Source organism: Phlebotomus papatasi, chromosome 1 (assembly GCF_024763615.1).
Source record: "Phlebotomus papatasi isolate M1 chromosome 1, Ppap_2.1, whole genome shotgun sequence".
In the NCBI taxonomy this organism is placed as follows: Eukaryota; Metazoa; Arthropoda; class Insecta; order Diptera; family Psychodidae; genus Phlebotomus; species Phlebotomus papatasi.
Genome location: NC_077222.1, coordinates 83,977,017 through 83,995,751, shown reverse-complemented (window position 1 = coordinate 83,995,751; position 18,735 = coordinate 83,977,017). Strand labels below are relative to the sequence as shown.

The 18,735-nt window shown below is 34.7% G+C and overlaps 1 protein-coding gene across 15 annotated transcripts in view; it reads right to left on the bottom strand.

Annotated features, from left to right (window-relative positions):
- Position 1: 1 nt before the first annotated feature.
- The window catches only part of LOC129810448 (choline transporter-like 2), a 31,545-nt gene continuing 12,811 nt past the window's right edge, over positions 2-18,735 (bottom strand). For 3 of the 15 annotated variants that reach the window (XM_055860960.1, XM_055860959.1, XM_055860962.1), the window contains exons 2-8: positions 14,013-14,423; positions 13,761-13,883; positions 13,340-13,696; positions 5,650-5,972; positions 4,928-5,093; positions 4,627-4,855; positions 2-1,601 (exon numbers count right to left, since the gene is read on the bottom strand). In XM_055860960.1, the coding sequence (XP_055716935.1) occupies positions 491-1,601; positions 4,627-4,855; positions 4,928-5,093; positions 5,650-5,972; positions 13,340-13,696; positions 13,761-13,883; positions 14,013-14,103 (2,400 nt within the window). In that variant the 5' untranslated portion in view covers positions 14,104-14,423 and the 3' untranslated portion in view covers positions 2-490. Of the gene's footprint in view, positions 1,602-4,626; positions 4,856-4,927; positions 5,094-5,238; positions 5,364-5,649; positions 5,973-13,339; positions 13,697-13,760; positions 13,884-14,012; positions 14,650-18,735 lie in introns of those variants that run through there. The other 12 variants (XM_055860972.1, XM_055860971.1, XM_055860970.1 and 9 more) reach the window with 7 other exon arrangements.

The window sequence follows — 18,735 nt, the reverse complement described above, 5'->3', positions numbered from 1 at the left end:
GTTTTATAAGTGTTTTAAATATTTATTATAATACCTTATTCTGGTGTCTTAAAGCTAGAATTCGTCCCATGAATTTGTTTTTCTGCTCATTTTAATAGAGATATTAGTAAACTTAGAACATTCTCTCACGTAAATTTGATTGAAACTCACGCTCGTCTTTTTTGATCCCTTTCCTAAGTTGACAAAACAACTTCACAGCTTTAATGAATCTCTGAAGACTCAGTCTTCATATCTGATACAAAATCTTTTTTTCTTTTATGTTTGAGCTTGTAACTTTTTTAATACCCTCCCAGTAACTACAGTAAACTTTTATAAATAATCTGCTTAGAAAAAAATGAACTACCTAAAATGATCGGTACAAAAAGGAACTGGTTTAATATGAAAAATTAAAGACCTCTTTCCTCTGACTTCTGGACACAATATAAAACAGAGCATATATACTACAATGTATGTACCTCTGTCTCCATTAAGAGTCCCAGTGTGCTAAATTTTAACGATACCTATGACGGGGTACCTCATTCTTCTTCCCGAGAATCCTCATAAGTTGTTTGGACATAAAATATGGCTTCTCGGGTGATCCATCATTGCGCTCAGTGTCTTCCAGGAAACACAAGAATAGTGTATCCACAGCCATTGAATAAACAGAAAAAAATACAGAAGCAATTAGGTAACTTCCGATTGCCACAATGATCACAGGAACAAAGGAATAATTGAGATCCATATTGCTGTGTGGACTCTTAATAAAATAGTGTGTTGCCACACCCATTCCTGCTGCAATCAGCACCTTAGCCATAAAAAAGAGGAAATCTGTGACTTTATCCAGAGCAATCACACGCAAAAAGTTCCTCATGAGCAAATTAAATGCATCCCGTGCACTTGAGCAAAAATTCTTTCCATGAATCGCACACATGATGTAGGCATTTCTATTGAGAAATTTCAGAAATTTCTCCAAGCACCAGAAGAAGCATTTGCAACAACACAGAATACCTCTGGTGACTTCATTGTCAAACTTCTTCAACTTGTGATCAATGTACTCCAGTATACATCGAATTATCCGACAGATTGTGATGATAAGGGAGCCAAATGCCAATGTTCCCAGGTGATAGCGTATTGTACGTCCCATTGAAATGGTAACATTGAAAAAGGGTACATCTGACTTGTGGAATGTCCAGTACCATGTAGAAAATGCCGACGCCAGTACCATCTCATTGAAGGCTGACACAAAGAAGAGCAACCAGAAAAATCCTACAACATTCACCCCATGAAAATATCCCACAATCTTTGGACTATCTATCCGTTGGAAGTGACATGATGCAGATCGACATGCTGCATTTTCTTGCCTAAAGAACGATCCGGTTAATGGTTCTCGACAGTACTGGTGAAAAACATCCGGATCGCATAGATGGCCATTTTCGTAAATTCCCTCAGGTGGTCCACTGCATACGCATCCACCGGTACTATTGAGACCCACAACTCGATGTACCGGATCACCTACAGATGCCAAATAGAGTCCCACTGCCACAGCAAAGGCAATCACGAGCAGATACAGAGTCCACGGTATCAGTGGAAAGAATATTGTGGACGTGGTTGAACTTACAGCTCTGAAAAATAAAAATAAACACCACCATTTTACTCTAGGAAAATATGGTATGGATACTCTGCGAAAAACATTTTTTTTCTTCAACTAATTGAAGATAAATAAAAATCCGATTTTTCTGAAGGATTACCGACTATGAATCTGGGATATTTTTTACAGGAACCCAATTAATTACCGAGTTGAAATATTTTCGATCAAAAAATCGTGGAATTGGCTCTCTGGATATATTACTGTCCAGAAAAATTTAAATCAGTTATACTCTCAAGGTTCAAGATCTTGGCAATAGGGACTAGAAATTATACCGTAGGAGCGGGCAATACGGGCTTTAGACCTAAGGCTTAGCCATAGGGCTTAACTTCTCTAATATCTTATCAGTGAAGATGTTTTGGAAAACTTTATCTAAGGATTGAATTATTAAGGGAAAATGACCTAGGGTAAGTGTGCCAAATTTCGGCCACTTTGAGTGTAATTTCGGCCATTGAAATAAATAAATTAAAATTATGTATATTATCTTCGAATAGTCAATGAATTCATTTTGCTTTTAAATATTTATTCATTTTAGGATGTACTAACACAAAGACCGTTAAATTTTAGATATAATTTGAATTTAAATTGCGTTCTCAGTATGGAAAGAGTCTTACAAAAAATGTGATACAGTAGACCCTCGCTCAATCGGCTCTTTCTCAATCGGGCGACAAATTTTGTTGACAATTTTCACGTTTAATTATGAAGCTAATTCGATCAAATTCGCTGTAGATCTTCCTATTTTATCGTGATTCTTTATAAATGAGCGCTTTTTGTGGAATTTACAAAGGCTTTGACGCTCAATTCTATCGCTAAACCGGATGACATTTTGCCCCATATTCCCGATTGAGAGAGAGTCTACTGTAGATCGATTGTGTTTCTACCAGCCTTGTGATTTGTGGTGAAGTGCAGTAAGGTTTTCCTTAGGTGTTTCTCATGAAAATTGATTAGTTTTCATGAAAGATGGTTTCTGTTTATGTTAATAGTGAATCAATCTTTGAATTTCGGGTAAAATTTCCCAGCTGGATCCTGTATTTCGCGTAAAAAATATATACTTTGTGAGCGTCTCTCCGGTGAGGTAGTGTTGCCTATTCCGGCAACATCTTTTGCTTTCCTAAATTTCTTATTCATTTTATTTTTTTTCAATTTCTGAGTTCTACAATGTCCAGAGAAAAGAATCATCGCTTCTATGAAAAAGATGATGTGGAAAAGGCATTGAAAGAGTTCAGGAAGGGCAAATTGCTACGGGAATCTGCGCGTAAATTTGAGATGCTACTCTTCAGGTGTTCAGGACAAATTACACGGAAGACCTCAGGGCAAGTGGGTCATATAAACGTATTAAACTCTTCCGCTTGATGTTTTGAAATTTTCTATCCGTTGCGCCACAAAAGGTGGCCAGAAAAAAGGTGGCCGGTATTTCACTCAAAGTGGCCGGAATACTACCCAAAGCAATGTCCATATTATTATTAATTTTTCAATATTTTAGGAAGTGATTTCAAGAAAACAAAGATGATAAACTAGTTTTCAAGGTTCCACACAACCCTCCCGAAAATGAAGTAACAATAAATATCAATATGAATTAAAAATATTGCATTTCAAACTTAGGTCTTCAGTGCTTATATGCAACTATGCCGAAATTTGGCACTTTTACCCTATTACATTTTGAAAAATCAATAAAATCGGTTTCTGTTTAAGGTTTTGAGACCCTCGGGAACTGGGATAAACCTCTAGTCTGAAGACGGTCTAACTTTGCACTCTGTGGTTTAATTTCTCACTTCTGCTTTGCTTTTCTAAGCTTTTTTTTAAGTCTAGCACTTAAAGTATATTCTAAATATCCTAATAATTCTGGAATTTAAAGGTGGTTAAAAACCATCCTTAAGTGTTAGCATTAAACAGAAGCTTATGAAAAGCAGGGCCCTTTAGGTTGATTGAAATACCATCCTTAAGTGTCAGAATTAAGGAGATGCTTAGAAAAAGCAGAGGTGCAAAGCGAGTTCACTACCTTCTACCCCGGAACTCAAATTCTAGCTTTTAAGTATGTTCTAAAAACCATAAAGGCATTTCAGGGTCGTCTAAAGATCATAAGGACGCTTAAGGGTGTTTTAAAAATCATCTCTAAAAGTGCTGGAATTAAGGATAAGCTTACGAAAAGCAGGGGTACAAAGCCAAGTCCCTTAACCCGGAGTGTAAATTCTAGCGTTTAAGAATATTCTAAATACCAGAAGGATACTTAAGGATGATCTAAAGACCATAAGGGCACTTAAGGATGATGTGAAGGCCATATAAAATTAAAGAAAAACCTTACGAAAAGCAGATATTCAAATACGTAAAGTTTTGCCGGACAAAAGTGTACTAACAAAATACAAAATTCCACGAAAACTGTTCCTATTGACAAACTATTTTTGTAAAAAAATGCAAACTTTAACGAACTTGTTAGTGAGTTATATGATTTATAAACATTTCGTAAGTACTCTTGAGTATTCACAAACATTTACAAAACATTTTATAAAATGTTTTCTTCTGTGTACGCATAAAAAAAATTTTGTAAAACGTTTTATAAGTGGTTGTGAATTCCGAATAAATTTATGAATCGTATAATCCACTAACAAAGTTCGTAAAGGTTTGTACTATTTTTACAAAAAAAATGTTTGTAACAAACATTTTTGTTAATTTACAAACATTTATGTAATATTCTGACATTTATTATTCATATTTTTTGCTTGACAAACCTTTACAATTTTTTTTTTTTAATTGGACAAAATTGTTCGTTAATAAATCATGTTACGAACAATATTTGTGGAAAAAGCGCAAACTTTTCGAACTTGTTAATCGGTGTATTCGATTCAAGAACATTTCGTTTCGTAAATCTCTCTTAGAACATACAAACATTTACAAAACATTTTAGATTTTTTTTTCATGTAGTTTAAAAGAGATAAGACATAAGAATCTCAACTTGGAATACAGGATAGAATACAGAAAGATATTTGTAAGAAAAATAAACTTACTTGCTTCCCTCTTTAACCAATGCAATCGCAATAACAATCCTCTTGCGGAGCACCAAGACTAGAAGCAATATGATCAAAAGCAGGATCGATACGCCAATCATAAGGTAAAGCCACGTATTCTTGTTGTCCAAATAGGATTTAACAATTGCATTGATATTCGTGCCTGGTGCACTGTCATATACCGGATTATCCCTCAATTGCACGTACATTGTTGCACTGTAGTAAATCACTACAAATTGTAAAATAAATAGGATGTACATTTAGAAACTTTTCTAGAAGAAAAATTAATCATCTCGCTCACCATATCCTAGAATTCCAATAACGCCTAGGATTGTGAACCAAATCACAGGGGCTGCTATCCATCTCATGATCACGATAAACAGCAACGAAACGATCATAGTCAATCCGAGAGCAACGAGGATTTGCCACCATGAATCGATTACATCTTCAACGACCATTTGGCCAATCTACAGAAAATGACATATCATTGTAATACTTAATCAATAATTTCACATGATAATTTTAATGGGTTGGGTGTTAGTACAAGTTACCAAATTACGCAAAAAAGGAACAAAAAAAATAATAATGTCTATTCATTGCAGAACATCTTACCCCATTTATTGTGGATAAAATTTTGATGTGATCCACAGCTTGAATTAGGTTTTGTAATTCAAGTGCAATTGTTTCTAAAATGTTCAATGCACTTTCAAAATTAAATGGTACGCACCGACCATAAACTACAAAAGGAGAGAAATAAATAAAATGCTTAACTGAGAGAGAAAGTTTAGAAAAGAATTGTTAAAAAAAAATTAGCATTCAAATGGCCAAGAGTGATCTTCAAGGAGAAGATTGGCAAAGAAAGCGTGAAACATTGATGCAACATAAATGAAACACACTGTGCATAATTCAAAAACCATAACCGAAAGCTTTGAGATACTCAACATAAAAAATAAATAAATAAAAATAAAAGCATGCAAAATTAGTGGGTTAATACTGGAACAATTTTGAGAATTGTATCTGCACCTGGAGAGCTTCCGTCTTATTGGTGATGTGAGCTAGAGTGTTGCCCATAAAACGGGCTAAATACGTATTGGTCTTCTTGACTTTATCATAGATGATCTCACGACCAATGCGACGATTTTCCTCGCATTTCCTAAATGCCGGCTCATCGACCGCTTCAGGTGACAATCGACCCTCAATTTGCTGATCTGGTGGCCACTGATAGCGATTTGTAGTGAGTAGTGAAGCCCTGGATACATCTGTACTTCGCTTTGAGGTTCCCGTGTAGGATTTTGGGATACGGGGACAACTCGTTGTTAGCAGATCAGAGATGCATCGATTGAGAACTACACAATTCAATGAGATAAACTATGAGGAAACACAGCAAATACCACCAAGACAAAACATAAAGCACGATATTCTTATTATTTTTAAAGCTTCTTAAGATTAAATTATTGTTTGATAAATTTCTGCAAACATTAGCTCAGGTTCTTGAACTCTTCATGCTGCAATTTGTCATACAGATATGTATTTTTTTATTACATTTTAATCAAGGGGTAACTAAGTAAAGTTTTAGTGATCCGTGAGTGGGAAACTTGGCAAATCTATATTGATCTTTGCATAAAGATCGGCGATCGCAACGATTCTGCAACAAGGATCGAAGAGTTTGCGGATTTTTACGCAATAAAGATTACCGACCACGAAGATTCTTAAAAGAAGTTAACTTGATTACACGAATTATTGCACAAATAGAGAGATTGTCAAACGGCCAGATTTTTTAGTGATTGTGAAAACTCTGACATAAAGATTAGCGATCGTACGGATTTTTACACAATAAAGCTTACCGATCGCACATAATTCTTGAAGAAGAGATTTAGATCACTCAAAAGCTTGCATGAAGATCGCAAATTTTGCAGTGTCTTTAACAAGATTGACAAACGCGCAGATTCTTGAACATTGATTGGCAAACCGCTCAGAATCTTTCAAAAAAAAAATAGCTAATCATCCAGACTTTTGTATAAAGATTAGCCAAGATCAGCGATCGGTGGACAAGCTCTACCCTTAGCAGGAATTGCTCCACCACGGCTAAGGAGATAAATCATCTCCAGCAGATAAATGTCTAAGATTCTCTTTGACTCAAAGCATCTTCTCCATAGTCACAAAAACCAAGAGCAAGTCTGAAATCTCACAGGAGCATTTGCCATTCTGCCAAAGCACTTGACAAATTTCCGGAGGAGACGAGACTCAATCTGTGGAGGGAAATCTTTCCATCATATTTTGTGGAATTAAGGGAAAGCCTTCCTCCTGGTAGTGACCAAAAATGGATAACGTGCAAGTCTCTCAATCATTTAAGAAGCGATCTTGGTGATTCTTACACAAAAGATGGCCAAACCCACAAATCCTTGAAGACAGATTGGCGATTTCTCAGGAAAAGGATTAGCTATCATGTAGATGATTAATGATCAGCGATCGTGGAGATTCTAATACAAAAATCGCTCATTGTACGAATTTTGAACAATAAATATCGGCGATCGCGGATTCTTAAGTATAGATTTACGATCGGACCACTTGAATTCTTGGAAAATGATCAGTAATACGCAGACTTTTACAGAAAGATCGGGATCGTACATATTTTCACACAATTTACAGATTGCACGGATTCTTGAAAACAAATTTAAATCACACTGATTCTGGTACAAGGATCACAGATCTTGTGAAAGCTTATCCATTCCTTAACACAGATTGATCGCTAGAATGCTAAAATATCGCCAGATTGTTGCTTGAGTGGGTTGCGAACGATACACTTAATCACATGTGGCATATATTATAATTATCTATTGATTTAATTGATAAGTTTAGCGTCTGATTTTTAGGCCGAAGTATCTACTTTTAAAGATTTTTGAATTTACAAAAGGAATAAATACCCCTAATTTTTAATTTTTTAATCAACATTATTATACCATGGGATGCATTTAATCCACAAGTGATAATTTTTAAACGCATAAGTTTAATGAAAAAATCACGAGTTAAAATGCAATTTAAGAATGAGTAGCGTACCTAAGAGGGTGCGGGAGGGGCAGTCCGCCCAGGACGCGGAACTTCCAGGGGCGTCGATGTTCCTTTTTTTTTAAGCCAACTGAAACCTGACCCTTTATTCTTGCCATGTTGAAGTAAAAAAGATTTTAATAAAAATCCGAGTCTTTCTGGAGTGCCCTTCTAGTTCTTACAATGCCTTTTGTCTTTATGTCTTCAAAATTTCGCATTGAAATAAAAAAAAACTTCTAATTTTCTCAAAAACTTTCTGGAACGCCCTCTGGTTTAAATTGCATTTTGTCTTTATAATCTACCAAAATTTTGCATTGAATTAAATAAAAAAAAACTTTTAAGATCCTTACAAGAATTTCTGGGGAGCCCCTTTAGTTCTTAAAATGCATTTTGTCCTTATCTATCAAAATTGCGCGTTGAAGTAAAGAAAAAAGCCTTTTTTAATTCTCTCAGACACTTTATAGGGCGTCCAAATGGTTCTAAATGCTCTAAATAAAGCTCTAAAAATGCATTTTGACCTTATATTTTTGCAAGATTTCATGTTGAAGTAAAAAGGGACATTTTAAATTCCTTCAGATGCTTTCTGGGCAGGACAATTTCTAATTTTTGACAGTTTTTCTTAACGCCCCTTTTGCTCCTAAAATATTCAAGATTTCGCATTGAAATTAAAAAAAAAAATTTAAAACATTAAATTCAAATTGTAATGAAAATACGCACAGCTAAAGCATAAAATGGTTCAGATTGTGTATAAAACTCGTACTTCTCAGATATTGTGCATAAAATCTGCATAGCTCAAGCATAAAACGGTTTATATTGTTCTGAAAATGCGCACATTTGTTAACCATAAAACTATTAAGATTAAGAAAACTGTTTAAAATTTAGATTCTTTATTTGAGCTATTCAGAACTTATGCTCAATTTTAACCATTTCTTTCTTCAGCTGTGCTTGGCTGTGCCGGTTTTGATGAACCATCAAAACCATCAAAATACCATTCTTCAAAATTTTTATTTTTTATTGTTGATCAACATTGAGTCCTACATTCATTGAAAAGAATAACTTCCACTTTTACATCTAATTTTTAATAAAAATAATTAAAATTTTACTGCATTTTCAAAATTAAATGAAACCTGTTAAACTCAAAATTAATAAAGAATCTCAGCTAAAAGTTAAATCTTTCAAGGAATATAGTACTTAATATTACTGATGAACAGTGAAAGAATGGGGTTTTTCAGACAAACTATTTTCACATTTTTTCAAAAAAAGGTTAGAAGACTATTACAAAAAGACTTGAACGTCATCTTTGATACCCTTTATCTGGGCCAGGAATTTTCTTTTGGAAAAAAGAAAAAAATGTGTATGTAAAAATGAATGGATACAAAAATGAATAACTTTAGGCAATTCGTAAAGGTTTTACGGGAAAAAGTTGAAGACGGGAACAAAGGGACAGATAATCCTAACCGGCTTATGTAGGTGAGATTCTTAACGTGAGCTAACTCGGAGTGCATGCAAATTCGATTTAGAGCTGAAGTTGGGAGACGCCATTCAGTTATCTTGAATCAAATTCGTGAGATTATACAAATTTTGTATTTAAACCAAAATGTCAAGGATTTGGATGAACTGACAGAAAAGTGATATATGGGTGAAATGTAGACCAGAATGTTCTCTATAATTTTCCCATAGAACATGATCTCATCGATTACTCAAAAGCCAAGATAAGCGAGGTTTTTTGTTTCTTAACTCGTTTTTTCATCCAGAGTGCCCCAAGTAGTCATTTGTTGAACTTCAACTAAATCAAAGAATTGTTGTATTTTGTGGGACTTTCCATTTAAAACCCTATTTTAAGTGTCTTGGTGGAGTAGAGGCAGTCAAATTGGCATCTGAGTGATTTCAAAGCGTTATTATGGGAAAAATCATTTTTTTCACACTTAAACGGCAAAATCGGAGTGATAGCGTGGTCTGAGTGGAAAATTATGTATGGACGAAATGTAGAGACAAATGTGGTCTACAATTATGTCGAAGTAATCATCAAAATCGGTTTAGCGACAGTCGAGATAATTGAGGTTATGTGATATTGAAATTGGTTTTTCGACTGTGGCGCCCCTGGTGTTGGTCCCACGAAGTTCAAATATTCTAGAAAGTTGTAGTATTTGGTGAGATCTTTCGTTTAAGCCCTCATTCATCAAAATCGGTCACATAGAACCGGAGATATGATTTTTTGAATTTTGTGAACTTTGACCCCTCATATCTCCGGTTCTATTGAAACCACAGCGCACATACGCACCATTTTGGAAACGTCCTAGACTGGACTACAACATACTAAAATTTCATTAACTTGCACAATTCCGTTTTTGAGAAAAATGTCTTTGAATTTCGATGAATTTTGACGCTATCACAGCGCCACCCGTGGTGACTTTTTGAACTTCCATCTGAAAGTGCTCATCGAGACGAAACCAAAAAGGTAAAATTTATGTCGGTATGTTAATTAGAACCGGAGATAGAGGCCGGTCAATGTTCGAACTTTGACCCCTTATAGCTCGGGTCAGGGATTATGGATCGACTTAAGGTCTTTTTTGTTTGATAGGTATAATCAACGGCTACAACATACTAAAATTTCAGCCCGATTGCATAAGGAATTTTTGAGTTATTTAACTTTAAAGATTTAAAAATTTTCTTTTGAATAATAGCGCCACTAGCGGTGGTTTTATGAACTTGCGATGTTAGAAGGAGAAGTGGCATTTCATGAGAGCTTTCCAAAAAGCCCCCATTTTTTAAATTCTGACAATTAGAACCGGAGTTATGGCCATTTTAAGAAATTTTTTTTGGACTTTTATAGCTCGGGTCAGGGGAGTCGGGGGACCTTAAGTTTGGTACTGATGGAAAGCTCTAAGGCCCAGCTATAACATACTAAAATTTGAGCCCGCTCGATGCCATAGGGGCGGAGCTATTGAAAAAACAAAAAAGGGGGGTCTTCAAAATGGCGGAAGGAGGGGTGGGGGGTGGGGGTTCAATGCACCATGTTGCAATTTTCATACGATATTTAACCTTTGCCGAAAACCGCAAGTCGATATCTTTTTTAGTTTAGGAGCTATTAAGCTCCAAAGAGCGGCCGGACGGCCGGCCGGCCGGCCGGCCGGGAACGTAACTTAGCCCCCCATATATTCGTGATCAGAAAGTGGCGAAACACATTTTGGCCAAGTTTGAGCGCGATCGGACGACATGAAATTTTGTTAGGATTATAGTAGGTGAGATTGTTAAGAATCTCACCTAATATAGGTTAAAGGGACAGATAATCCTAACCGGCTTATGTAGGTGAGATTCTTAACGTGAGCTAACTCGGAGTGCATGCAAATTCGATTTGGAGCTGAAGTTGGGAGACGCCATTCAGTTATCTTGAATCAAATTCGTGAGATTATACAAATTTTGTATTTAAACCAAAATATCAAGGATTTGGATGAACTGACAGAAAAGTGTTATATGGGTGAAATGTAGACCAGAATGTTCTCTATAATTTTGCCGTAGAACTTGAACTCATCGATTACTCAGAAGCCAAGATAAGCGAGGTTTTTTGTTTCTTAACTCGTTTTTTCATCCAGAGTGCCCCAAGTGTTCATTTGTTGAACTTCAACTAAATCAAAGAATTGTTGTATTTTGCGAGACTTTCCATTTAAACCTCTATTTTAAGTGTCTTGGTGGAGTAGAGGCAGTCAAATTGGCATCTGAGTGATTTCAAAGCGTTATTATTGGAAAAAGCAATTTTTTCACACTTAAACGGCAAAATCGGAGCTATAGCGTAGTCTGAGCGGAAAATGATGTATGGACGAAATGTAGAGACAAATGTGCCCTACAATTATGTCGAAGTAATCATCAAAATCGGTTCAGCGACAGTCGAGATAATTGAGGTTATGTGATATTGAAATTGGTTTTTCGACTGTGGCGCCCCTGGTGTTGGTCCCACGAAGTTCAAATATTCTAGAAAGTTGTAGCATTTGGTGAGGTCTTTCGTTTAAGCCCTCATTCATCAAAATTGGTCACATAGAACCGGAGATATGATTTTTTGAATTTTGTGAACTTTGACCACTCATATCTCCGGTTCTGTTTTAACCACAGCGCGCATACGCACCATTTTGGAAACGTCCTAGACTGGACTACAACATACTGAAATTTCATTAACTTGCACAATGCCGTTTTTTAGAAAAGTGACTTTGAATTTCGATGAATTTTGACGCTATCACAGCGCCACCTGTGGTGAATTTTTGAACTTCCATCTGAAAGTGCTCATCGAGACGAAACCAAAAAGGTAAAATTTAGGTCGCTATGTTAGTTAGAACCGGAGATAGAGGCCGTTCAATGTTCGAACTTTGACCCCTTATAGCTCGGGTCAGGGGTTTTAGATCGACTTAAGGTTTTTTTTGTTTGATAGGTATAATCAACGGCTACAACATAATAAAATTTCAGCCCGATGCACAATGGAATTTTTGAGTTATTTAACTTATAAGATTTAAAAATTTTCTTTTTAATAATAGCGCCCCTAGCGGTGGTTTTATGAACTTGCGATGTTAGAAGAGGAAGTGGCATTTCATGAGAGCTTTCCAAAAAGCCCTCACTTTTTAAATTCTGACAATTAGAACCGCAGTTATGGCCATTTTAAGAAATTTTTTTTGGACCCTTATAGCTCGGGTCAGGGGGGTCGGGGGACCTTAAGTTTGGTATTGATGGAAAGCTCTAAGGCCCAGCTATAACATACTAAAATTTGAGCCCGCTCGATGCCATAGGGGCGGAGCTATTGAGAAAACAAAAAAGGGGGGTCCTCAAAATGGCGGAAGGAGGGGTGGGGGGTGGGGGGTCAATGCACCAAGTTGCAATTTTCACCCGATATATAACCTTTGCCGAAAACCGCAAGTCGATATCTTTTTTAGTTTAGGAGCTATTGAGCTCCAAAGAGCGGCCGGCCGGCCGGCCGGCCGGCCAGCCGGCCGGCCGGCCGGGAACGTAAATTAGCCACATATATATTCGTGATCAGGAAGTGCTGAAACACGTTTTGGCCAAGTTTGAGCTCAATCGGACGACATGAAATTTTGTTAGGATTATAGTAGGTGAGATTGTTAAGAATCTCACCTAATATGTGTTTTTGGTGACGCTTGTGCTTTCGGTGTATGACCTTCCAGTCCCCCTACCCCTGCTCAAACAATTTTTACCGTGGTAAAGGGCATCTTCGCGGTACAACCGCACCCCCGTATAAGTATCTAGATACGCCACTGTTAAGAATCCTTGTGAAATGCTAAGTACAGTACGTATAGTTGAAAGTTACTGATCGTGTATCAGCCGCTCAATAATAGTCATTTATATAGTAAGACCCGGTTCTATTCTCAATATTACTCCTGATAGCGAATTCTCAATATTCTGCAGAATCTACTCCCATTAGTCTCATATTGAATTAAAGCTAAATGCAACAACAGACAAAGTCAAAGAGCAACTTTGACGCATTTATCAGAGATGTGTTTATATTAGATAATTTAATCATTTGAAATTTGCTTGTTCAAATTCCATCCAGAATCTGTCTTAAAACAATTAATGCAGCAAAAACACAAGAATTCTGAACATAGCACAAAACACGCGCAATAAAGATATCATGAAGGATATAATAGGGATGAAAGAAGAACATACTTACAAGGAACACTCTGTAGATACCACCTAGCACATCGGTTATTGTCCACAAATTCTTTGGCTATTTCGTATGTTGTGATATCATTTTTGTTGACATTAACATCGCAAATGAGTAAATTCTTGATATTCTCAATGGGCTCATTCGGTCCGAGCATATCAAAGAGAAAAGGTTCCTCTGGACACTTTTCCACGCACACCTGTGGCGTGGGACATCCATTGATGGGCACTGTGATGTCTACACATCGTGAGAGATCAAAGAAGAACAGATAGGGTTTATTGAGCACATTACTGTCGACTCCACAGCGATTGTTCTGGGAGTCTGTTGGCACGAGGAGACGGTCAAGATCACCATTTCTGTAAGCTATAAGGAATTTAGATAGAAGTTAGAGAAGTGGTTAAAATTTCAACTATACGTGGTGACTCACCATAGAAAGCAACCGCACCCCATCCGACGAGGAAGAAGACAAAGAGGAGTAAGCAGATCACATCAGTGCAAGAGCGATTCTTCAATGGGCCCTTGAAGTTTGGATCATATTTCATAGGCTCACCTGGTAAAGAAAATAAATTAAAATCCAAGTAAGGATTAGTAATTCATTTTTTTTTAAATATTTATAATTTTTGGGACTGAAATTGCAAAGAATCTCAATTAGAAAAGTGAGATCATGAAATTCACGCACTGTACAAAAGACGATCACTCTCTCCTCTGGCGTTATCCTCATCACTATTGCGCCTTATTGGCACTTTTTCGCCACTCGAGCAACATCCCATATTCCCAAATTATTCTCCTCGTACAATCTTTCAAGATCCTTCAGACACTGTATCACTTTCACAGCAACAAGTTCAGTCCAGCCCAAGTGCAATTGCAGCACTTCTGCTTGAATTTTGTCTTTAAGCTAAGCACTCTGTTGGAAATGTCTTTTCTGCTTATACGGCATATTTTCCCATACACAAACTCACTGATAACTATTTCTTGTCGTTCCTTATCAGCCAAATGTCGTAATTTTATATCTCCCCATTACACCTCATGTATCATACAAACACATACACGAAACTCATTAAAGAGATAAAAGTTGCAATCGAAAACAATACTACAAAATTGATAAAATGTTTATATGTAATTGTTCCGAAACTGAGATTTTATATTGCTTTATCTTACGTAGCACTATGAATCAGAGCAATTCGATTATACACTGTATAAAATGAGAGAGAGAGCCTCAACTGAACCACATCTCAGTATTTTTTAAAGTTTACTACATCCTGTATATGTTTGGTGAATAAAGATAAACTCAACAAAGAGACCAAACACAGCTGTTTCAATCATATACCTGGAGGAAACCCTCTACCTGTGACACTATTAGGATTTTTTTGTGAAAATCGGAATAAAGAGTTTGCAAAAATATCTATTTTGTTCCAGGAATACTTTTTACAGTCGATTTTTGTCGTATGCTTCTCAGTATCAAAATGATAAAGATGTTGTAAACATTTCTCAGAAGTACTCAAAGAAATTCAATTGCATTTTCTGGGTTAACCACTTTTCGTATCTGACTCACTTTTCCTGACTATATACAAAAAGTTTTATTTAGTCTAAATGGTTTTAATCTTAATATACTAAAAACAATAACAAAATCTGTAATATTTTCATTACTATCTTTATAAAGAAAAACAGTGAATAATTTTTCTCTAGCTTATGAATTTTAAATGTTATTAAAATCAATTTTTAATGTGAGAAATCTTTAAAAAAAAAACTCAAGAAGAATTATTGAAAAGATTTATTAAGGCTCATAAAATATTTGTCCTTCTAAATTTTTATATTGACTTAAAAGTCCAGGAAAATTTTCACTTCACGTCTTTTTATTAACTATTAGACTATGCTTAGATATACAATTGATAAAAAATATTTAATCTTATGCAATGGGATTTGTAAATTGCTAAAAAGGAGTAACTTCTTATGAGCATAGTCCCACTAATTCGACAGCCAACAATTAATCAATTGTTTTAATGTTTCTTTTTTCTATTTGTTTGCATTTCTATGTAAATAGTACATCAATTTAGATGTCTTACAAGGAAATAAAACAATTTTTTAAAGGTAAAACCCAGTCGATATAATAGAAATACTATAGAGACATAGTGTTCATATTTTTGAACTTGTTCTTTTAAGATTAATACAGTAACGGCCAAAAGTTTCTTGGCAGAGTTATATTCGAGAAATAATGTGGAAAAATTGTAGAAAAAATCCTTTTTTTAATTGTCCTTTTGCAAATAAGTTGCCTGTAATCCATAGATGTTATTTATGTATTGCAAAAAAAAAACTAATTTTATTTCATATCAACAATAATTGTTTTCCAACAGTTGATTGTTTCTTATCGGCCAAAAATTTCTTGACGCATTTGAAAAAGGTAGGGTAGAGTCAGTACTTTTCGCCACCATTAAGCTTTAGGGGCCTCGTAAGGTGTGATATTTTTGTCAGACTAAAATGAATTTTTGTATAAAGATACTTTGAAGCAATATCTATCTATATACATATCTAGGATACGTTTCGAGAATTTTAGAGAATCTCATTGAAAAATATGCATATTCCCCAATTATGCTTGTTTCAGTACTTTTCGCCACCTGTTTTAAAACGAATTTCAATTAATTAAGAGACGTAATAACATATTGGGATATTAGAACAGAACATATTATGAGTGTTAAAATGCTACTTATTCTTAAATGCCTTAAATTAGTTGTTTTATATTTGGTGGCGAAAATTGCTTACATGGCGAAAAGGGCTGACTCTACCCTACTCAAATAACCAAATAAGGGAAGAGCATCAGCGATCGGCAGTGTTCCTCGGATCGTCAGGTTATTACATATTCCTGCACCAATTCAAATGAATGTTAAAAATTATTAGCTTTTTTACCATTTAACTCACAAGAATGCAGTTACTGGTAAAAATAAAAGGATCAAATTGATCTTTTTGCAAGGATGGATCAAATTAACATGGTCTATTATGATCAATGTGCATTCATCCTTTTGTTTTTACCAATGATGCATTAGTTCAGATTTAATTCTTGATAAATTTAGTACTTCATTTTTATTTGTATATTTTTAATGCTTTAGTTTTATAATTTGGTTCCTTGTGCTTAAAAACAAATTTTGTACTGTATTTATCAAGAAAAAAGCCATAGTCCAACTTGTACCGGCGAATTGTCCAACTTGTAACACTAATTCCAAATTATATTACTTTACCCTATATGAATTCAGAGATACTTTGGAGATTTTTTTACGCTGAAGAAAATAGTCGACAAAATTTCAGGTAGTGCAGACGTAAAAATCAGTGTTTAAAACTACGCCATGTTTACTATTGGCCTAGCTTCCTTCAAAATCGAGGGATTATATCTTTCTCCGTACAATTCTAACAGAGATAAACTTATCGTGATTTTTATTTTATAATTTTAAAAATTGAAAGTATAAAGAAAGATTTAATTTACAGCATGAAGGTTACGCAAATGAAGTCTAAATTAATTAAAACATGATTATTAATAATCGTTCTCAAGTACAGTTTGAAATTACCCCATACTCCTCTATCTCTAAAAAAAAATAAATAAATAAACAAGTAGAGAGCAACTCGATCACATTTCTACTATTACATATAGAATTGTATAATTTTAATTGACAACAATAGCTTGAACATTTTGCATTTACTGGCGCCTCTTTGACGATCCAGTTATAATTACTCACCAGCCGAGATAAATTTTATAGATATTTGAGAAAGAAAAAATATTATGTTTCCAACATATCTCATGTTCTATATGCTCGCAACAAAAAATATTTAAATACCGTGATTGTGGTTTTTAAATCATGTTGAAACTGTTAAATTTTTCATTCTTGGTTTATTAGGTTTTTATTATGGCGTAATGAAAATTGTGTGTCTCACAATTTTCGTCAACATTTTCCCATTATACATCTTATTTTATCATTTTAAAATACCATAAAGAAATTTATCATCGAGCATAGACCAATGATCCCTTCAATGAATCATGAGCCGTTGTTACACCCATTGCAATTGAAAAATATTAGTGACGCGTGTCAACACTTAAAGGTTTCACGTGGCATTTTTCAGATGTAATCAAATTTAGGCATTCATTCGATGAACAGAACTTTCTATTAAAATCGTAACATTCTAGTGTAAATTAACTAAAGTTCTTTCTTGTGATTTTTATTTTTAGCTGAACTTGAGACATTAGAATTGGTTCATTGAGAGAAATCCGAAAAAGTTAAAATAACATTCCGGAAATGTTAATTTTACCCTGCAATATTGATCCGAAATCGGTTTAAATATTATCTTTTTTAGGTGTATTAGATGTTAAAGTTACCATTTTTCATGTTAATTTTACCCTTAAAAAGGTGTAAAATTAACATTAAAAAATGTTGATATATTTTCACACCTAAAAAGTGTTAAAGTTATGAGGAAAAAAAGTTAATCGCACCTTTTTTTCCAGTGTATGATAGATGTTATTTTCGTTATTTTCTATATCTACACTGAGAAAAAAAGAGGGTGCGATTAACTTTTTTTCCTCATAACTTTAACACTTTTTAGGTGTAAAAATATATCAAATTTTTTAATGTTAATTTTACATCTTTTTAATGGTAAAATTAACATGAAAAAGGTTAACTTTAACCCCCAATACACCTAAAAAGGGTAATATTTACACCGATTTTGGATCAATACTGCAGGGTAAAATTAACATTTCCGGAATGTTATTTTAACTTTTTCGGATTTCTCTCAGTCAGTGAAACTAAAATATATTTAATTATTTTGTACAATTGTAGCATTTTAAAAAGAATAAAAGTGGGGCACATTTGAACTGGGGCAGCTTTGAAATTGGAGTTTTTCACCAATTTTAAATTGAAATGAGCCTAATCAGGATGTATTTTAACTTCACAAATGGTATGTGGAGCTAAATATTATCATAGTAAGACCCATTTAAAAATAGGAGAAAAAAGCCCAATTTCAAGGCTGCAAAAGTACCCCACTTCCCCTATATGTGTGTAAATACATTTTTGAAGCTTTCCGTCTTTCATTTAATAATGATGCTTCCGTAGAACATCGTTAGACTACATTTTTAATATTCTATTTTACGTTTATCGATTTCAATCAATTTTTACTATCGATACGAAATAGTTGAGAAATTTTTACAGCTATGTTCGTATGCATTTTCAGCGCAAAGCTTATTAATGTATGTCTACCTTTATGCAATTCCACGAATCTTAAATAAAACAATTTCTTTTGAAATGTATACTAAAATTCCCATCTCTACATCAATCCATTGTATGTGAACTAATGTTTTTCTTACTGCAATATTCAATATAATTTATCTGAAGATTATTTTCTTATGCTTGAAATAATGCACAGGCGAG